The 21,360-nt window shown below is 33.0% G+C and overlaps 3 protein-coding genes across 3 annotated transcripts; 1 reads left to right on the top strand and 2 right to left on the bottom strand.

The window, feature by feature from the left end:
* Positions 1 to 390: 390 nt before the first annotated feature.
* On the bottom strand, positions 391 to 2,286 carry LOC133313095 (taxadiene 5-alpha hydroxylase-like). Its single transcript, XM_061514416.1, has 4 exons — positions 1,795 to 2,286; positions 1,123 to 1,564; positions 798 to 985; positions 391 to 709 (listed from the first exon to the last, which is right to left on the bottom strand). Exons 1-4 carry the CDS (start codon positions 2,284 to 2,286, stop codon positions 407 to 409), a joined length of 1,425 nt encoding a protein of 474 aa, XP_061370400.1. The 3' UTR covers positions 391 to 406.
* A 6,645-nt stretch (positions 2,287 to 8,931) lies between these two features.
* Positions 8,932 to 12,193, bottom strand: LOC133313097 (protein FATTY ACID EXPORT 5-like). The gene is made up of 3 exons (XM_061514418.1): positions 11,905 to 12,193; positions 10,017 to 10,104; positions 8,932 to 9,302 (listed from the first exon to the last, which is right to left on the bottom strand). The coding sequence occupies exons 1-3, from the start codon at positions 12,101 to 12,103 to the stop codon at positions 9,230 to 9,232; spliced, it is 360 nt and encodes a 119-aa protein (XP_061370402.1). The 5' UTR covers positions 12,104 to 12,193; the 3' UTR covers positions 8,932 to 9,229.
* Positions 12,194 to 19,536: 7,343 nt separating this feature from the next.
* LOC133313129 (UPF0481 protein At3g47200-like) lies at positions 19,537 to 20,754 on the top strand. Its single transcript, XM_061514457.1, has one exon. It carries the CDS (start codon positions 19,537 to 19,539, stop codon positions 20,752 to 20,754), a length of 1,218 nt encoding a protein of 405 aa, XP_061370441.1.
* Positions 20,755 to 21,360: the final 606 nt, after the last annotated feature.

The following is a 21,360-nucleotide window of genomic DNA, read 5'->3' as shown; positions in this document are numbered from 1 at the left end:
GCATTGCATTTTTACTTAGTTGTTTGTCTCACTTGAATATTCTGGTTGTGAAGTTTGGCATCCTTGTGCTTTACCCTAGCAAACGAGTCCTCCTAATAAGATTTTAATTTTAAGATATTTTAGAGTTTGAACACAAAATAAGTTATTATAAACAAGGGAAAAATATTTGTCCTTTTAAATGACAGAATTTACGTTGTTTCACTCTCACAAAAAGGTGAAATCCACACCTTTATTTTTTTTTTGTCCACTCTCTTCCTTATAATCTATCTTTTTCTCTCACTTAAAATGACATAATTTTACATTCTTTAAAATGATACACACTTTTTCCTATAAACAAACACTTACAAACATTGACTTATTTTTGGTACATCTTAGGAGAGAAGACCAGCAGCTATTGAAATGACATCTAAGAAAGTTTCCTTGGCCAAATTTCAACTAGTAGCCCTTGAGTGGGTACTGGCGTTGGATCCCTGCTAAAGAAATTGTCTGAACAAAGCTTCCAACTGAACCGGGTCACAATGTAATGAATTGCCACGAGAATTTCAACCCTGGCAAACTCATATCCTGGACACATTCTTGCTCCTCCTCCAAATGGAATGAAGCAGTAGGGTGGGACAGATGCTTGGTTTTCAAATCTACTTGGATCAAACTTCGATGGTTCTGAGAAAATGCTGTTGTCCATGTGGGTCATTGCTGTAACCCAGAAGATCTATAAAAGTATAAAAAGGTTTTTATCAGTATCATAATTACATGGAGTGTAGTCCATCAATGACAGACACCACCAGAGTATCACTTACCTGCCACCCTTTAGGTATAAGGTATCCACCATATTCAATGTCTGCCACAGCCTTTCTGAAGCCACCAAAGACGGGAGGAATCATCCTAAGAGTTTCCATTGCTACTCTCCAGGTGTACTTCATCTTTGAAATGTCTTCCCATGTCAGTGTCTCTCCTGAGGGCTTGCTTTTTGCTATCTCTTCCTGTTCTGCAACCACATAACCAAATATATAGAATTCTTTGCCTTAACTTTTAACCAAATATATAGATTTCTTTGCCTCAACTTTCAAACAAGAAGAATCCTCATTCCTCAATAACCAAGAAATAAGGCCTGTCTGTGCATACCTTGAAGAACTGCTGCATAAATAGCAGGTTCATTAGATAAGAGTCGGATAATGAAAGTGATTACAACCGATGAAGTGTCATATCCGGCAACCATGACAAGCCTAACATTGTGAATGATTTCCTTCTCGGTTATAACTTGTTTGTCATCTTCACCAACCATGCCAAGTAAGCAACTAATTAAGTCTTTGTGAGCAGAGGCTCCATTTTGCTCGAGTTCAATCTTCTTCTTGTGCACAATCTCCTCCATCATGTTCTGGATCCTTGCACTGGCTCTGAGGCTGCGGTTGTAACGTGTGAAAGGCACGTTAACTGGGACTGACCACATTCCTCCCATCATCGCTTTGAAGCAAGCCAGGAATTCATCTCTTTGTTTTCCACGCTCAATACCAAACAGAAGAGAGCAAATTATGTTGAATGTCATAGTCTTCATCAAGGGTAACACCTATCAGAAAAACAAAAATAAATAGCAGTACAATATTTTTTTTACCAACTTTGATTTGCTTTTGCTTAATCCTAAGAGAAAAAAAGAGAGTAGGTTATGTTGTAAATATTCAAATGAGTGATGAAGTCCTATATCCCTTGTTGTTTTGATTTGTCTCTTAACCCTCTCCACATGACAGATTTAGACTGTTTAATGTAACTGATATTGGGTTGTAACTTGTAACAACATACCTTGATCTGTTGTTTCCCATGCCAATGCATTTCAAGGTGCCTCTTAACTTCTTCATCCATTTTTCCCACATACAGCTTCAAGGATTCTGGCTTCAAGAATGAGACAAGTGCATTTCTGACTCGGCTGTGATCTTCACCACTCAGTTCCATCAAATTTCGGTCACCCAAGATCATTTTGATGGACTGTGTTTGCTGGTTAACAATTGTGTTCCCACTATTCTGGAATATTAACTTATTCGCAGCCTGTCCATAGATAAAAACTGTTGGTTTTCCGAAGAGGCTTAGCTTTGAAATAGGACCATACTTCTTGGTTCTTTCTTCAATCCATTTTTCTGCAACGTTTGCACGCATAGCTCGAAGAAGGCCAAGGCTTTGACCAATAATAGGTATTCCAAGTGACCCAGGAGGGACCCTTTTGGATGGTTTTCTTCTTATTCTATGCAGAAGGAGAATTGGGATGAGTAAGAGGAAACTAACTAGGAGAACACTCATGGCTCAAGACTTCCTTTTCAGGTTCTGAAGAAAGCAGTGGAGGGGGTATATTTGGCTCTCAGGGTTCTAAATCTAATAAATGCTCCTAAGTCCTATCTATGATAGTGTTTCGGTGATGCTTTTATAAGAGGACTTGTCCTACTCCTTTGCACTGATCTCTAACTCGATTGTCCATATATGAACGGTTTTGATAGCAGCCGGCAGTGCATATTATCAAAACTTAATTCTAATATATAATAATCCTTCCTTCTCTGTGTGATTTAATCTGCCCAAAATGTAATGAATTCGATTTTGAAAATAATATCTCTTGAGAAAAGTGGAGAGATTCAAACTCGAAACATTAGCCGGGTCTATTAAGGTTTTGTTGGATATTATAAGAAGGATTCGTTTTTTTTGCCGTCGACGTAAATAAGTTATTTATATTAAGTCTAAAACGATGTATTTTTGTAATTATAATTTATTTCAAGGTTATAATAGTCGTTCTCATTATAATTTTTTAACCTTTCAACCCAAAACAAACGACGTTATTTTGAAAATGAATATAAATAATTTATCTATATTTATGGTAGAGTTTAACATAAAATGAAAATTTTGTTTTATTGTACTGAAAAAGATTCATTATGTCTATTTATGTATCCCTCAGCGCATACAGGATAAAATTGCCATAACCAAGACCCCAAAAAAAAAAAACTGCAGAAGTATTAGTACCTAATAATGCCAAAAAAAAAAAGGTTGAATCTGGAGAGTATGGACAAACCGAATTGAGCCCACTGGAGAGTGCCTCATCATTTTCTTAGTTAACAAATGCTAGCGTGCTGGCTCTCCTATTTCTTTTTTTTTGGAAATATTCCATCGGTTCATCGCTTCGCAACTAATCCGATTCGGGGCGGGTCTAGGATTAAGGCTTTAAACTCCTCCCAAAGGTGGTACTAGGAGGATTTGAACACATGCTCTCTCCCCACCTGCTCAGCTCTTATGCGCCAACTGAACTACCACCATTTGGTTCCTCTTTCTTAATTCATTGGTTTTTGCTTATAGGGAAATATTACTCTCCTTCAACATGAGATATCATCTCTCATTTTCTCTCTCTTCGATTTTCGTGCCCCACCTTTTTCTTTTTTTTCTTTTTTTTTGTAATGGTGGGACCCACCTATTTTCTCTCTACAACATAAGATATCTATCTTATGTTGAATGAGAGTAATAAAACCCTTGCTTATATTAGTTTTTATAACTTAGAAGTTATATAAATAATATTGCATTGTTGAATCATAATAGTTTTATTTAGGGAAAAACAAACAAAGGAGAGGGGAATCTGACAGTCAATATGCTTTGGAGATGAATTCAAAACAGTTGGTGTTGAATATATAAAACAGCATCTCACTTTTCAAAATACTTATCACACTCCGTTGACCAGAAAGAGCATAAGTGCATAAGGGTTTGTTTGTTTAATGTTTTCACAATGAATGTGTGTTAATTGTGAAATAAAAATAAAAAATTACAAAAACTTTAAGGCTATTAGGAAAATATAACCGAGAAAAAATAGGAAAAGATGAGAGTATTATTTAGGGTTTAATGTCTTCCATATTATAGGAAATAAAATCATATCTTATATATACATAAAAGTGTGTAGAGTCCATACAAGGTTATGTGAAAAGAAGAGAGAGAAAAAGAAAACATGAGTCTTATGCACCTTTATGTGTGTAGAATATAAATTTATTTCTTATGATATGAGAAACATCAAACCTACTATTTTTTATACTCTGTTGTATCTTACCGGTTTTGTACATGAGTTTTACTTATAAGCTCTTCACCATCAATAGTTGCATGTTGTATGGGAAGTATTTTCTCATGTTGTGATCTTTGTTTTAGTATATATATTTTTATATTTTTTATTTTTTTAGTCAGTTAGTTATTTTGTTACAGGTGTACATTCCCTATGTCATGAGCCCATGTGCTCCACCTTTCTGTTAAGAGCTTATATGCTCCACTTACGCTTTTTGTTTTGATCCTTTTCTATTATTCATTGCTGCATATATATAGCAGTAAGCATTGTACATGAATATTGAGAAATAATGAAATTCATTTTGTCAGATTTCTTCTTTTGTAATATGGTATCAGATGACTTTCTCTGACCTCACCTTCTTCTTCTTCAATGGCTCGAGGTGGTAAAAACACCAATCTCACTTCATCCTCTACATCTAAAGCTAGTTCTTTTTCCTCTCCAATGGAGGATTCTACCAGTCCCTTTTATCTACAGAATGGAGATAATCCTGGTCTCATACTTGTTACTCATTCACTTACAGGTCCTAACTTCAATTCTTGGAGCAGGGCCATGTTGATTGCTCTCACCGCCAAAAACAAGGCGTGTTTTATCGATGGAAGTCTCCTCCGTCCAGAATCATCTGATCTCCTGTTCGCTTCTTGGAATAGATGTAATTCCATGGTGACCTCATGGCTCCTTAACTCTGTTTCCAAGGAGATTGCCGACAGTTTGATGTACTTTACCACTGCCTATGACCTCTGGGATGATCTTCGTACTCGCTTTCATCAGGCTAACTGTCCACGAATTTTTCAGCTCAAACAACAAATTTCTTCGCTGCATCAAGGAGCTCTTGATGTCAATTCTTATTACATAAAGCTGAAAATTCTTTGGGACGAGCTTCAGGATTATTCTCCCAATTTCTCTTGCACCTGTGGTGGTCTTCGAGGTTTATCTGCATCTCTACAACAGGATTATGCAATGAAATTTTTAATGGGGCTCAACGACTCCTTTTCTTCCATTAGAGCTCAGATTCTTCTCATGGAACCTCTACCTCCATTGTCTCGAGTTTTCTCTTTAGTTTTACAAGAAGAACGTCAGAGACAGATATCTACTTCATTTCCTCTGTCCATTGATGCTCCTCTTGCAAACTCAGCTTCTGGATCTTCTGCATCTACCGTTCCGGCTCCATCTCCGATGACTGCTGCCGTCACAAATCAACGATGTTCTCGTCCATTCTGTTCTCATTGCCAGGAATTGGGTCACACGCGTGAAAAGTGCTTCAAGCTACACGGTTTTCCTCCTGGCTACAAACCCAGGAATCCAAAACCATTTTCTGGCCCACCTCACAACCAAGCCCAAGTCCACATGGCTACTTCACAGCCCAATTCTCCTCCATTACCCACTTTTTTATCCCCTACCCAATATACCCAGCTTCTTTCTCTTCTCACGAATTTTCCCAGCACCACAAATTTGCCATCTGTCCCTGCTTTGTCTCCCGATCCGCCACCTACCACCGCTCCTGCTGCTAACCCCATGATGGCGAGCTTCAGTGGTAAGTCATCTCCCTTTATTTCTTCTACTTGCTGGGTACTTGACACTGGTGCTACTCACCATGTCACCTACATCGCATCAGAATTGTAGGAACATCAGAATTGGTCATAGAAGGCAAAGTAGTTAAAGGGGTGAAAAAAGGTGCAGATGAAGCAAAATGGAAGATGGACTCATGAAAGACAACATCCCTAGAGATAACAATGCGGTTGGTATTCAGATCAAGGAGTTTATAGGCTTTATATCCATGGGGATATCCAATGAAAACAGCAGGTGAAGAATGGGCAGAGAACTTGTGCCTTACACGAGATAAAGTGGAATAAAAACATAAAGAACAAAACACATTGACATTGATTGCCACTTGGTTAGACAACAAATTGTGAAAGGATACCTTGAGACTTTCTCCATTGTATTTGCACATCAGCTGGCTGATATTCTTACTAAGGCTCTTCACCGTGCTCAGTTCACTTCCTTGCTTTCCAAGATGGGAGTGCACAACATTCACTCTCCATCTTGAGGGGGAGTTTTAGTATATATATTTTTATATTTTTTATTTTTCTAGTCAGTTAGTTATTTTGTTACAGGTGTAGATTCCCTCTGTCATGAGCCCATGTGCTCCACCTTTTTGTTATGAGCTCATATGCTCCATTCACGCTTTCTGTTTTGATCCTTTTCTGTTATTCATTGCTGGATATATATAGCAGTAAGCATTGTACATGAATATTGAGAAATAATGAAATTCATTTTGTCAGATTTCTTCTTTTGTAATACCATAAAAATTATAGGATTTATTCTCCTAAATTGTTAAAAATTATATATTTTTATATTATGTCTTTCGGAGATTGTCCACATTCACATCAATATTATTTACAACAGTTTAATATTATTTTTTAGGTTTAATTTGGCCCCTCTATGTCCAAATTCTGAATGCAAATGGATACTGGTAGACACTTCACATGTTTTATAATTTATACCACCAGATATAATTCAAAAATAAAGAGCTACTATATGTAGAACCATATTAATTAATAATAACCACCACCACTCACAAATTACAAGCTAATCATATTTTAAATTTGTTTCCTCACAAGTTTCGGAATCAGGTCAGCACACCAAGTATCACTAATGAAATAAATCACTTATTAATAATTCCTTAAGAGGCACTGTCAAAACCAAGTCTAAATGTTCACAACATAATTTATTTAATCTGTCAATTAGATTGTGAAAATATCCATAAGCAGTAGTTCGGAAATAACTATCACCCTAACTTGCCTCAAGTCAAGAACCTTACAAAATTAACATATCACGATCAGATTATGAGGACAAAATAATCTATTACCATCATAAATGTCAACGAAATAAGAAAAATCTGTTTAGCACAACGGTGATTAGTGTTATGTGTGGAGCAATTTGACAGGGTGTGAACAAAAAATAATTAATGGCTGGTTAGTTCCTGACTTCCTGTTTGCAAAATAGTATCCAGATCTCCAAATCAGCAATGAGATTCTAGAACGAATATTATGACATGTACAAAACAAGTTTAAGATACTAACACACTAAAATTTTCCTTGTATTCTCAAAATAAATGGAACGGTGAAGCCTTCATTATGTAGAAAGAGTTTAAAGAAAAAATTTATTTTCATGGATTCATTTTTCTTCATAATAGATATTTTCATGTATTTATAATTTACAAACTGAAAGTTGCCCACCCAATTCGTTATGTCTATTTTATTTATCTATCTGCATATTATATATTACCGGATAAAATTGTCAGGCTGGTTCAGGGGAGTTCGTGGCGGCCTGGCAGGGGACCACCTCCAATAGACTTTTTATTATTAACTAATGTGAGATTCATCACACTTGAATACTTCAATAAAAATTATCTTAAAAGAAGAAGAAGAAACTACCTCCACAAGTATAGTTACCTAATGTAACAAAAAAGAACCCGTAAGATGTCAAGTGGAATCGAACAACGGTACCAGAGTAGGATCCTGTATAGGGTATGAAGTATGGACAAACCATAATTTGCTAAGTTAATGCAAAGTAAATTAATTAATCAAGGCAAGTAGTATGCTTATCTAATTATTAGGCTAATCCCATTTGGCAGCAAAATGAAGCGCTGTAAGAACTGATCTTAGCATTTTTTGTTTTTGTTTTTTTTTCCTGGTGGGTGAGGTGGGGTGGGTGGGTTAGAATGATCTTAGCTTATCCAATCATGGTTTTGGGGAGTTTTTTGTAATAATTATTAGGAAAGTCGCCCCTTTTTTTCTAAACCAACAACTGCACAGTCCAAGACTCAACGTCAACTTATATATTTAGGGAATAACATCTATCCTTTTAAAGGATATTAAATTATATCATTTTAGATCCTAACCGTTGATTTTCGTCCATCAACGATTATAATTTATTGAATTAAAATTATTAATTAATTAATAATAAATTTGACCCATTAAGTTTGACCCAATAGATTATAACCGTTGATGGACGGAAATCAACGGTTAGGATCTAAAAGGATATAAACTTATATCATTTAAAAGGATAGATATTTTTCCTTATATTTCAATATAAGCCAAGTGATTTTAATTTTTCTATAATTATTGGAATAACCTAGAGTTAGTACCTGCTAAAGAATATAATTAATCTCTTTATCAGCATAATTTTTTTAGATGCTTTATCAGCAGATTAATTATTAAACTGACTATCAGCAAAATTCATATTAAGGATATTGCATAATTATATTTAAATTTTTCACATTTAAACAAAAGGTAAATGAATTGTTATATTACATGATATAACATAACAATTCCTACTCTCGTAATGGAGAGAAGAGAGGAAAGAAAAGAGTGAAGAGAGAAAAGTTAAGGGATAGGACCCAGATTCCGTTGCAAGAGTAGGAATGTTTTGTTATATCATGTAACATAACAATTCATTTACTCTTAAACAAAAATAGTTTTATTTGGGTAAAATGACCAGAGGAGGCAGAAGTTGGAAACTGTATAGTTATTTGTTAATATTTTTTCTTCATGAAATAGTGTGAAAATACCAGGAATCGGGAGGGGAAGGCACAAAAGAAAATAAAGGACAAGCTAGTTACAATTTAAAGATTTTTTTTTTCATCACAAGTTTCATAGTTAGATCAGCACACGAAGTGTCGCCCAATACAGTAAATCAAGCTATTTAACCTAATTTCTGAGAGGCCCACGGCAGAACATAATCTAAATGTTGACAATTCAATTTACTTCAGATTTCAGATGTCAGGTAGAATCACGCCGCGCAAAAGAAAATTTGCATAGTCAAATAATAAGACAATACATTTCATTTGGAATTTCCATCGAGTTTATCAATCATGCAACAAATAAGCACCTGTCCTGCATTTAGGGCAACCTCAATAATACTAAATTAAGAGAAAAAAGAAAGGAGAAAAAAGAGAAGTGACCCGATTCTCCTACATGTATGAGGACATCGACGACGACAACAACAACAACAACTATCTTTTGTTTCGTACTCTGAAATCACTCAAGTATATAAGTACAATGATACAAGTACAATGATATATCTCAACCATCTAAGGCATGCAGGTCACCCAAAATCACTGTATTATATTAAGAAAACATATCATATATCTTTTTTTCATCATTCAGCCTTGGCAGGAAGATGGTTGCCACCAGTTGCTAGTTTGTAGAGATAAAATGCAGTCATGAGAGCACTGCAAGAAAAAGAAAAGCAAATTTCTTAACTCCGGATACAAACATCACACATTGCTCCACTTGGGAAATGCAATCAATGCACATCCATAGGCAGTAGTTTAGAAATAACAGACACCCTAACTTGCCTCAAGTCAATAACATTACAAAGTTAACCTTTCATAATCAGATTATGAGAATAAAATAATCCATAACCATAACCAGCATCAATGTCTACAAATGTATACATTAAGTGAAGACACCACTAAAATCACGTAACGTGAAAAATCTGTTTAGCATAATAGTGCTCGGAGATAGATGTGGAGCAATTGGACAAAATATAAACTAAGTAATGGCTATTAGTGCTTGATTCCTGACTTCCTATTTGAAAAATAATATCGATCTTCAAATCAGCAATGAGAAGTTAAAACAAATTTTAGAAGAACTTCCACAAAACAAGTTATGGATAATAGAACACTAAAATTTTCCTTTTATTCTCAAAATAAATGGAATGATGAAAAGCCTTCACTATTCAAAAAGAGTTCAAAGAACAAATTTAATATCATGGAAGCATTTACTTATCATAAAAGATATGTTCATGGATGAATAATCTACAAGCTAACAACTTATCCAGCAATTAAATCTTAAAAGTTCAAATTTAATTCCCACAACTCTGTGAGAATGAAACTATGTTCAGAATATGAGCTTGTGGTACTTCTAATCAATCCTTTAATTACCTGATTCCTGCAACTAGACCAGCAGGCATAATCTTGGATGTTTGCATGTAACGCTCTCCCATAACCCAAGTAAGTATGGCTGCACAAACTGTTTTGCACAATACAAATAGTAAAAGAATAGAAAACTACTTTCACAGATATGGACCATAATTAATGCACTGAACATAGTTTGTCAGGTGAATACACATTAACGGACATACATTCCCCAATACAAGCACAGAGATAGCAATTGTTCCTATATATTGGTTGCAACTTGTCAAAATATTCTTAAAAAGTTAGACAGACATATGATTCATGCTTAATTTTGGGATTCACAGAGATTGATAACACAATCATATATGTTTCAATCCAGCTGAAGTTTCTATGTGCACTTTTTATTATTTGGTAGAAGCAATGCCACTAATTGCTCACATAGAGCATGCCTTTCATTAGAAAGAGAACATACAAGTACAATTGTTCAAAGGCATGAGTCAAGTAGAAGGCTTAGGTAAGTCAAATAAGTTTGTCAGATGATCTGCTATGGATTATGCAATGGGAGTAAAATATGGTAACAAAAAGACAGCACTAAAATCTCATAAAGAATAAACATTTGATCTAATAGCCCAAGAAATTTTTAATCCAATTCTAGAAACCCTATTATGATATGTTGCAAATGAAAGGCATTACTATTATCATATCAGCCCCTATAATACTTAACCATTCGCTAACTGCCACCAGCCATTAAACATGAGCAAATACTTCTTCCTTGCTGAACAATTATCCGTGTTACATGTAAAATATCGACTTAAAAACATTGCCATAGTCACCATTCTCACAAGGTGGAGGAGACTTGGGATTTATAAATTCAGCCATGATCTGTACTTTCTGTCTATCCATCTAGACACATTTATCTTGGAATATCAATTGGGATCTTTTCAGACATCACGAGCACTAGTAAGTACACTCACTTAGCTCTAAACATTTCTACATAAATCTTCTCTCATGATGAATAGTAATATACAAATTTAATGGAAATAAACGTGTTATATTTGTAAGCATTTTAAAACCAAAAAATTTAATATAAAACTCTACTCTCAATAGAATAATATTTGTTACAAATATTTCCCCTTCTTATAATATTTTAGATTTAATATTCTAAAGCCTGGTCTTATTTTCAAAGGTATTACACAAAGTTCAAGTAATAGCATGAACCATGTTCCATTGCATCAACCATACTAATGGCAAAACTGTAATGGGGTCAACACACAAGTCTGATAAGCAATGACAACTTGACAAACCACAATCCAATATATCTAGGTCAGGCTCAATGCATTCATCGATGCTCCCACGCCTTTCAATATTTTCCACAAAAAAACTCTTTCACAACTCTTCGACAACAAGTCAATAACACATCTATGTATCACTTCTATTCTTGTCATTTATTCCCTTCCTCTCAACCTTATTGTCTATTATAGCCAACCTAACAAATCCTCCTAACACCCTCATAATCACTTAAAATAGAAAGTAGTAAATGAAAAAGCAGAAGCATTTAATATATTGGAAACCCAAAAAGCATTTAATGCTATTCTGTTCAAGTGATTCAGAGGGTTATGAGGCTGAATCACTTATCACCCAAATATTACCACCCTAAGATAGAGTCACAGAGAGAGGGACAATTAAAATCCAACATCTCAGACCATCTGAAACGAATCCAATAAATCCACATGTATAAATCAAATTGATAACATCTTGCCTTGCATCAACCATTACAAGCAAAATCGTCAAATCACGATTTCTAGGATATAACTTGTTCCAAATTCAGATACAAAAACCAAAACATCAACCAAGTCAATAATCAACACAAACATTTTTATTTAATAATAAATAAATAAATGAAAGGGAAACATACCGGTCTCGAGAATCAAAGCAAGGTAAGAGTTCTTTCGCTTGCCAAAGGCATTGAGACTGAGATAGCCAGCGAAGATGAGAAGCAAACCAGAACCAACGCCTCCACCCAGAGAAGCTGTGCTCCCTTTATTAATGTACCCAAACAGGCCCCCAGCCACCAATACCAACCCGTACGGAATCGTGAAACAGAAATCGTGCATTCTCTTTCTTTTTTCTTTTTTCCCTGAAAAAACTGTGATTTTCCGGGAAAATTCAGATGATTTGAATCGGAAGAATGACAGAAAAAGTCCGAAACTGAAACTGAGATAGTGTGGCGCGTGGAGTGCACAAGTCAATATCAATAGCCATTTACTTTATTTTCCGTATTTGCCCCTGGACTACCGTGTAATTTCGGAATTGTATTCGTTGCTCTGGTCAATAGTCAACCCATTTGTTCTTTTGAATTAGTTAAAAGTTTTTCACAAGATTGATTAGATTTTAAAATTTAATAATAATTAGATATATCCTCCATCTTAATCATTAACTCTTGAATATAATGATTCATGTAATTTATAAATTAAAATTATTATATTTAAATGAGATAGTAATGATATAGCCAGACCTTTTAAGATTAAAGATTATCATAACAATAATCACCTCTTGTGTAATATATTTCATAATGTTAAATTTTACCCAAAATAAAAAATAAAATAAAATAATCGATGAATTGATTGAAAAAATTGTCGAATAAATAATATTGGACTGGTTTTTTTTTTTGATTTGGTCAGTTTAATCAAAACATTTATGTTCTTTGACTGTTGATTACTAGGTGTTTAAATTTGAAAGTCTCAAAGATAACTCAAAATTTCTGGAAGGAACAAATTAATTATTTATGTTTGACCAAATATCATTACGAAAAAGAAAAGAAAATGTGATGAATTACTTTGTTTTTCTTTTTCTCCTGATATGAGCGCATTTTTCTGTTTTTTAAGTATTTTTTCATTAAAAATTAAAATTTTATAAAAGTTTAAAGTTTCTAAAAATAATTTAGATAACTTTATCTAATGTTTATCAAAATACATACATAAATGTGGGTGGATACATATTTTTTTTCTCTTTTTCTTTTACATGGGTCTGCATGAATCCCATATATTTTGTGAGTGTATTTAGATGAATTTTAGATAAAATTATTTAAAGTAATTTCAAAAACTTTAATCCATTTTATAATAATTAAAGAAACTTTAAACCTTAAACCTTTAATCCATTTCTCTCTTTTCCCGTCACCGACAAGCAAGATGGACGATTCCTGCCATCGCTTTACTTTCTCTTTTTTTATTTAAAAAAAAAATTCTAGTTTTCTTTTTGCATGTATTTTCCTTTTTTCTTTTATACAACTGAAAATTTATCTATCGAAATATCTTATTTTGATTAAAGAGAATGAATAATCAATTTTGTGATTTCATTAACTATTGTGTATAATTTTAAATTTAATATATTATTGAGTTACAAATCATAAAAATTATAAATTATTAAGTAAGAGCTATTAACTGTGGATAATTTAGCGTTAATCAATCTTAAAATAGGATTTAATGTATAAATAAATTAAAAAGGAAGTTTAAAAATTAAATAAAAAAGAATTATCGAAAGTATTTTTGTCTATTTAAAACATAACATGACACAATCTGACTCACACAAAACACATATAAAATATCATTATCCTGGTTAGGCTGCTCATTTGGTGCACACCAAACACAGAATAAAATATGAGCTTATCAAACTCATATCCTATCATACAATTATCCAACCCACTTATCTTATCCATCCTTATCTTATCGTGTGCATCAAACGAGCCCTTAAGGATAAAATGATAGTAAATATAATATTTTTCCATTAATTAATAAGTTTGACCTAATAAATTATACCATTGATTGTTGAAAATTAATGGTTAGAGTTTGATGTCAAACTTTCAGTGTCAAAAGATCATGCCCCATATAATATGATTCTAATAATTTGTTTCATAGTACATTAATATCGAGATTCAAAAATTTGCCAAAAGAGAAAGAGGTAATCACAAAAAATGGAAAAGGAATAGCTTACAAATTAAAATTAACAATTGGTATCTTACATAAGTGAAGCAAGCCAAGGAACAACTTCTTTATTGCTTTGGCACTCTATGAGTCCTCACCTTTTTTCTCTTGTAATAATTTATTCAGAGCCATCAGTTTTCTTCTCTTCATCGCCTTCACTATCTTCAAACACTTTGAAGTCTGTCATCATCCAAATTGAATTTGCTGCTTTGAGCCGAACACAGAACACATAGTGGGGCTAATTGGGTCAGTAAGTTTACTATTTTCTCCACATTGGAACCGCGTAATCACTACTTCTCTTCTCCCTTATATACTTCAACATTAATTTCAGGTATTGGACACTACTTTAACATTTAATTAATGTTAGAATCTTTTGAACTTTTGGATTGAAATTCCTGTCATCACCGGTTATTATCGCTGTATATTTTTCAAAGCATATATATAATTCTTTCACTAGAGTTTTTACTATTTTTTAAACTTTTTTCTTTAAAACTTAAAAAAATCATTTTTTTATTAATTATTTTATATTTATTCTCGCTCTTTGAATATTTCTTAATCACCTCCCAACCCGGCCCATTAGTTAAACAGGAACGGACTAAGCTTTTTAATTCATCTCAAATCAGAACGGGGTGAAACAAGTTTATTTTTTGACGGGTTGATAGCGAGTATAGGCAGACCGAGGCAGATCAGTATAAAATAGGTTCGGCCTAGCAAGCTAACTCGCCCAGCCAAACGGGGAGGGGTGAGAGTTTTTCAACCCAATTTCAAAAATAGGTCGAGACATGTTGACTCATTTTTTAGCGGATTAATAACCGTGTAATTTTGGGATTGTATTCGTTGCTCTGGTCAATAGTCAACCCATTTGTTCTTTTGAATTGGTTAAAAGTTTTTCAAGAGATTGATTAGATTTTAAAATTTAATAATAATTAGATATATTCTCCATCTTAATCATTAACTCTTGAATATAATGATTCATGTGATTAATAAATTAAAATTATTAGATTTAAATGAGAAAGTAATGATATAGCCAAACCTTTTAAGATTAAAGATTATCATAACAATAATTACCTCTCCTGTAATATATTTCATAATGTTCAATTTTACCCAAAATAAAAAATAAAAATAAAATAATCGATGAATTGATTGAAAAAATGGTCAAATATATAATATTGGACTGGTTTGATTTTAATACAAGATCAACTTTAAGATTTTTGGTCAATTTAATCAGTTTAAAACATTTATGTTCTTTGACAGTTGATTACTAGGTGTTTAAATTTGAAAGTCTCAAAGATAACTCAAAACTTCTGGAAGGAACAAATTAATTATTTATGTTTGACCAACTATCATTACCAAAAAGAAAAGAAAATGTGATGAATTACTTTTTTTTTTTTTATCCTCATATGAGTGTATTTTTGTGTTTTTTAAGTATTTTTAATTAAAAATTAAAATTTTATAAAGGTTTAAAGTTTATAAAATTACTTTAGATAACTTATCTATTGTTTATTAAAATACACATATAAAAGTAGATGAGATTTTTTTTTTTTTTTTTCTCTTTTTCCTTTACATGGATCTACATGGACTCCATATACTTTTTGTGTGTATTTAGATGAATTCTAGATAAATTTATTTAAAATGACTTTAGAAACTTTAATCCATTTTTAAATAATCAAAGAAACTTTAAACATTAAACCTTTAATCCATTTCTCTCTTTTCCCGTCACCGACAAGCAAGATGGACGATTTCTGCCATCGTTTTATTTTCTCTTATTTTACTTTAAAAAAAAATTATCCTTTTTTTTGCATTTATTTTCTTTTTTCTTTTTACACAAGTGAAAATTTATCGATCGAAATATCTTGTTTTGATTAAAGGAAGTGAATAATTAATTTTTTTATTTTATTAACTATTGTGTATAATTTTAAATTTAATATATTATTGAGTTACAAATCATAAAAAAATTATAAATTATTAAATAAGAGCTATTAACTGTGAATAATTTAGCATTAACCAATCTTACAATAAGAATTAATGTATTTAAATTATAAAGGAAGTTTAAAAATTAAATAAAAAAGAATTATTGAGGGTATTTTTGTCTATTTAAAACATATCATGACACAATCTAATTCAAACAAAACACAGGATGAAATATCATTATCCTATCAATCTGCTTATCTAGTGCACATCAAATACAGGATAATATATGAACTTATCAGACTCATATCATATCCTACCATTATGGGTGAAAATGGGTCAGGCAGGCCTACAGGGACCTACAGCTTAGCCTATATCATGCCGGGCTTGGCCTATTACATATAGTCAAATAAAACAGGTTCGGATTTTTAAAGAATCCTATTTAGAAAGTAGGTAATGAGCTTTTTTTTACATATCGGGCCTATAAGCCTACTGGCTGGCCTATATCATATTATTTATTTTAAATTAAATAAAATAATATTATTCATAGTAGTACCAAATGGCGATATTTGGTGCATATGAGCTAAGTAGGTGGTGGAAAGACTTAGGTTTGTTCCCTCACCAATACTATCTTTGAGAGTGACAAAAAATCTGTACCAATCTCTACATTGTCATCAGAAACAACATTCAGTGCTGGAGAAAAAGTTATTAATGCCTATCGTTCTAACTTAGCTGAAGATACCATCCAAACTTTAATATACGACGAAGATTGGCTACGTAATAGGTATGTTGAAGAAAAAACAAAAGGTATACATTTACTCAATTAAAATTATTTTATAATTTAATTATATTCGATTAAATTTTAATAGACATTTGACTTTATTTTTTATGCAGGAGGAACCAACATCTCAGCATGTGAGATTGCCTATATAAATCTATTAAAAGATTTTTTGTTTCTTAATCTTATTCTTTTGTTTCTATTCTTTATTCTTGTTTTTTGTTTTCTATATTTACAAATTGTTTGCCAACTTATGTAATCTTGGAATTGTATTTGTAGGGAAGAGAAGATGAAGAGAAGTTTTTGGCTATTATAAGCATCTTGATGTGTTTGTTGGATTCATGTAGTTATTTTAATTTACGTAGTATAGATTTGTTTGTTGAATCTATGAAATATATGTTATTTAGTTTGAGCATTTTGCATTTGAAAGTGACTTAAGTGCAGATTGTGATGAGTTTTGTTGTGATTCATGGTTTTGTTTGGACCTTGAAATTGTGATTTTTGTTTTAGCAATAGAATTTGAGTATTTTGTGAAGTTGATTCATGGTTCTGCTTGAAAATTAAAAATTAACAGGCTAATGGGCCAAACCAGGCCATTTGTTTTTTTTTTTTGTTTTATAAACGGGCTAAGTCAGGCTAACAGTTAGACTCGTACTAGGCTCGGGCCAGGCCAAATTAAAATTTTTTGGCATATGCTTGGGCTTTTTCGGGGAAAAGCTTGGTCCAGCTCAGCCAACTTTCACCCCTACCTACCATTATCCAACCCACTCGTCCTATCTGTCCTGTCCTTATCCTATCTCGTGCACCAAAGGAGCTCTTGAGGATAAAATTATAGTAAGTATAATTTTCCTCATTAATTAATAAGTTTGACCCAACAAATTATAACCATTGATTGACAGAAATTAATGAATAGGATTTTGTGTCAAACTTTCCGTGTCAAAAATTCTTGCGTCATATAATATGATTTTAATTATTATTTTTATAGTACATTAAAATCGAGATTAAAAAATTTGCCAAAAAGAAAGAGGTAATCATAAAAAATGGGAAAGGAATATCTTAGAAATTAAAATTAACAATTGGTATCTTACATAAGTGAAGCAAGCCAAGGAACAACTTCTTTACTGCTTTGGCACTCTATGAGTCCTCACCTTTTTTCTCTTGTAATAATTTATTCAGAGCCATCAGTTTTCTTCTCTTCATCGCCTTCACTATCTTCAAACACTTTGAAGTCTGTCATCATCCAAATTGAATTTGCTGCTTTGAGCCGAACACAGAACACATAGTGGGGCTAATTGGGTCAGTAAGTTTACTATTTTCTCCACATTGGAACCGCGTAATCACTACTCCTCTTCTCCCATATATACTTCAACATTAATTTCAGGTATTGGACACTACTTTTAACATTTAATTAATGTTAGAATCTTTTGAACTTTTGGATTGAAATTCCTGTCTTCACCGGTTATTATCGCTGTATATTTTTCAAAGCATATATATAATTCTTTCACTAGAGTTTTTACTATTTTTTCAACTTTTTTCTTTAAAACTTAAAAAACTCATTTTTTATTAATTATTTTAATTTATTTTCGCTCTTTGAATATTTTTTGGTCAAAGAAGAGCAAATTAATATATACTTTAAGAAAAAGGGTAAATTATAATTTAAAAAAGAATAAAAGAATAAATTAATTTTAAAAAAGGATTAAAACGGTCGATGACCCTGATGAAAGTCAAAAGATAAGAAAATAAAATTATGCAAGTGGTGGGGACAAGCAATAGACAAAGAAGAGCCACAGCACAGGTCAATTATTGTTTCAACTGATATATTATACATTTAAAGTGAAACTTTATACCACAAATGAAATATCTATACAGGGAGTTACGGCCAGCTTTGCACTTATTTGGATTTTCATTAGCTTTTCATTTTACTATTTATTTTCTTCTTTGAGGAAACGAGTTATTTAAATAAAACATGACATTGTCATCCGAAGAAATCATGATCATACAAAAATAAAACAACAATAATAATTTTATGATTATCTATTTTAATTAATATTTTTTTCTCAAAAATTCCCTTATATCCCACCTTTGCAAAGTGATGATTCTCGGCATCAACATATCATATCATATTTAAAGAGAGGATCACTTCCTCGTTTTGGACGCAAACAATTTTTGCAATATATTTTCTGAGAAAGTATCATGACCGCCGACTGATTCCTACAGCTGATTCGTTTGGATTTGGTAATTAAGATCGTAAAAGCAAAGAGTTTGCCTGTACACTTTGAGGGAGGGATCATATGGAAATGATTGAGTATGCTGTGATTCAACCATAAAAATCACAGGATATGGGAGGTGATTAAAAAATTCATTACTTGCAAGAGGAATCTTAATTTCTTGACAATAGATTTGACCGGGCACACGCACACCCATCACTCGGCTTGGAGTTAGAATGAATGTTATGCGAGATGATAAAAATTAAAATTAAAAATAAAATTGTTCCAATGGCTTTTTACTACTACTATTTTTGTTTTTATTGCATTTACATATATATAATTTGTAAAGAACCAATTCAACCCAAAAGCTTAACCTATTGGGTGAGGCTATATTAATGATTTTATATATCTCAACACGCCCCCTCACACGAGAGCCCACTGGGCTTGAAGGGTGGACAATGCACAGGTCCACTTACCTGTGCGAACAAAGAAATTCCACTTGAAAGAAAGTGGGGGGCGGCGAAGATCGAACACGGTACACCGAGGCTTTGATACCATGTAAAGAACCAATTCAACCCAAAAGCTTAAGCTATTGAGTGAGACTACATTAATGGTTTTATATATCTCAATATAATTGATAATATTTCCTTTCTACTGTTAACTTTATGTTGTAGATGGCGGATCAGGAGCGCAATAATGTTGCAATACAGATTGAAGAGAAGCTGGCCAATGCAGAACCTCTACTTACAACTGAATGTTGCATCTACCGAGTTCCCCATGAAACCCGCAAAAACAACAGTGAAACATACACCCCAAAAGTTATTTCAATCGGACCTTTTCACTACGGCAATCAGAGACTGCGAAACATGGAAAGCCACAAACTGTTATATTGCAAAAGATTCATAGAACAACGAGCTCATACAAGCTTGGACAGTTTGGTGAGCTGCGTGCAAGAGTCAGAACCGGATGTTCGTCGCTGTTACTCTGAAAGCATTGAGTTGTCCTTAACGTGCCCTTTTCCTTTGGTGACACTAACCGGTAATGCTATCCCATTCGAAGAATGTTTGGAACATTGGATAACATATGATTTGCTTTTACTCGAGAATCAACTTCCTTTCTTTATTCTTTTTAAGTTATACACTCGAGCTTTTCCCTCGTCCTTGAATAATAATCGGTACCCTCCTTCACTTGAAAATCTAATTTTTAATGTTTTTGATCAATACACTTTACAATTTCGGGACCCTACTAGTAGCATGAAACACTTTACAGATCTGCTCAGAATCTCTCAGTTACCACCTGCTCCACGACCTCCAAGGACATTTAATCATTTCGTACAGAGGCAAATTTATAGTGCAACCCAGTTAAAAAAAACAGGAGTTAAGTTTAAGGTGAAAAATGAAGAAGGCCACTCGTTAGACTTGAAATTAATTTCAGGACATTGTATTGAAATTCGAAAATTGGATTTGTGGGATGATACTGAAACTTTGTTTAGGAATATGATGGCTTTGGAGGAATGCCATTATATTGAAGAATCCTACGTCACCGACTTGGTTATATTCCTTGATGATCTTATCAACACAAGCGAGGATGTGGATGTCCTTGTTCAAAATGGAATAATCAGAAACATGTTAGGCAATAACGAGGCCGTGGCTGAACTGTTCAATGGTCTTTCCAAAAATATTGTGCTAAAGGGTTTTAATTCTGATTACTATCGTATTTTTGAAGAGTTGGAAAAATATTGTAATCATCCTTGGAATGAAGCAATGGCAACTTTGAGAAGTGATTATTGCAGGACTCCATGGCAAGTGGCTGCTTCCATTGCTGGTATTGTATTGCTTATTCTTACTTTTATTCAAACAGTATCTTCTATCCTCCAAGTGTTGCAGGCTTAATGCTTGTTTAATTTAGGCGTGATTATTATGAATTTCCTTGATGCTGATGCTTGTGCTGAAATTGTACTCCTTTCTCTTTAAGGTTATCAAAACATTATGTTTTATATGAAAAGTAGGTCGTTACTTGTTAGTATATTTTTTTATACGAACAATCCTGACGCTAAAATCCTAATGCAACTAATATGCAAATATTACTCTAATTTTACCAAAATTTCATATCAGCACCGAAACTGTAAATGTGTAGAAATGATATGATATGCTAAATTTATACTGAACCGGGGGGCGGGGTGAATAGAGACACTCGTATCTATTCATTATAGCAAGATCACAGGTTTGACAACAAGGGCGGATTTGGGGGAAAAAAAAAGTAGGACTATGAGCAGATTGAAAAAATACGACCAAGGGAACCTTGGCATTTCCCAATTTATTTTTCGTAAGAATAAAATTCACGACGGTTGTATAAAATTCAGAACCCAGTATAGCAGACCTTGACCTTGACCTATAATTACTCACCGGTGCTATTTATATGAAATAATCCCACTCCCCTCTTTGCTTTAAATACACGGAGCAACACCAAAACTTACGGATTTAAACTTAAATAACAGC

The sequence above is a fragment of the Gastrolobium bilobum genome, unplaced genomic scaffold, assembly GCF_033153095.1.
Source record: "Gastrolobium bilobum isolate Gb01-03AN ecotype WA unplaced genomic scaffold, APGP_CSIRO_Gbil_v1 utg4070, whole genome shotgun sequence".
NCBI classification, from domain to species: domain Eukaryota; kingdom Viridiplantae; phylum Streptophyta; class Magnoliopsida; order Fabales; family Fabaceae; genus Gastrolobium; species Gastrolobium bilobum.
The sequence above is the reverse complement of the archived record's forward strand: the minus strand, read 5'-3'. Positions and strand labels throughout refer to the sequence as shown.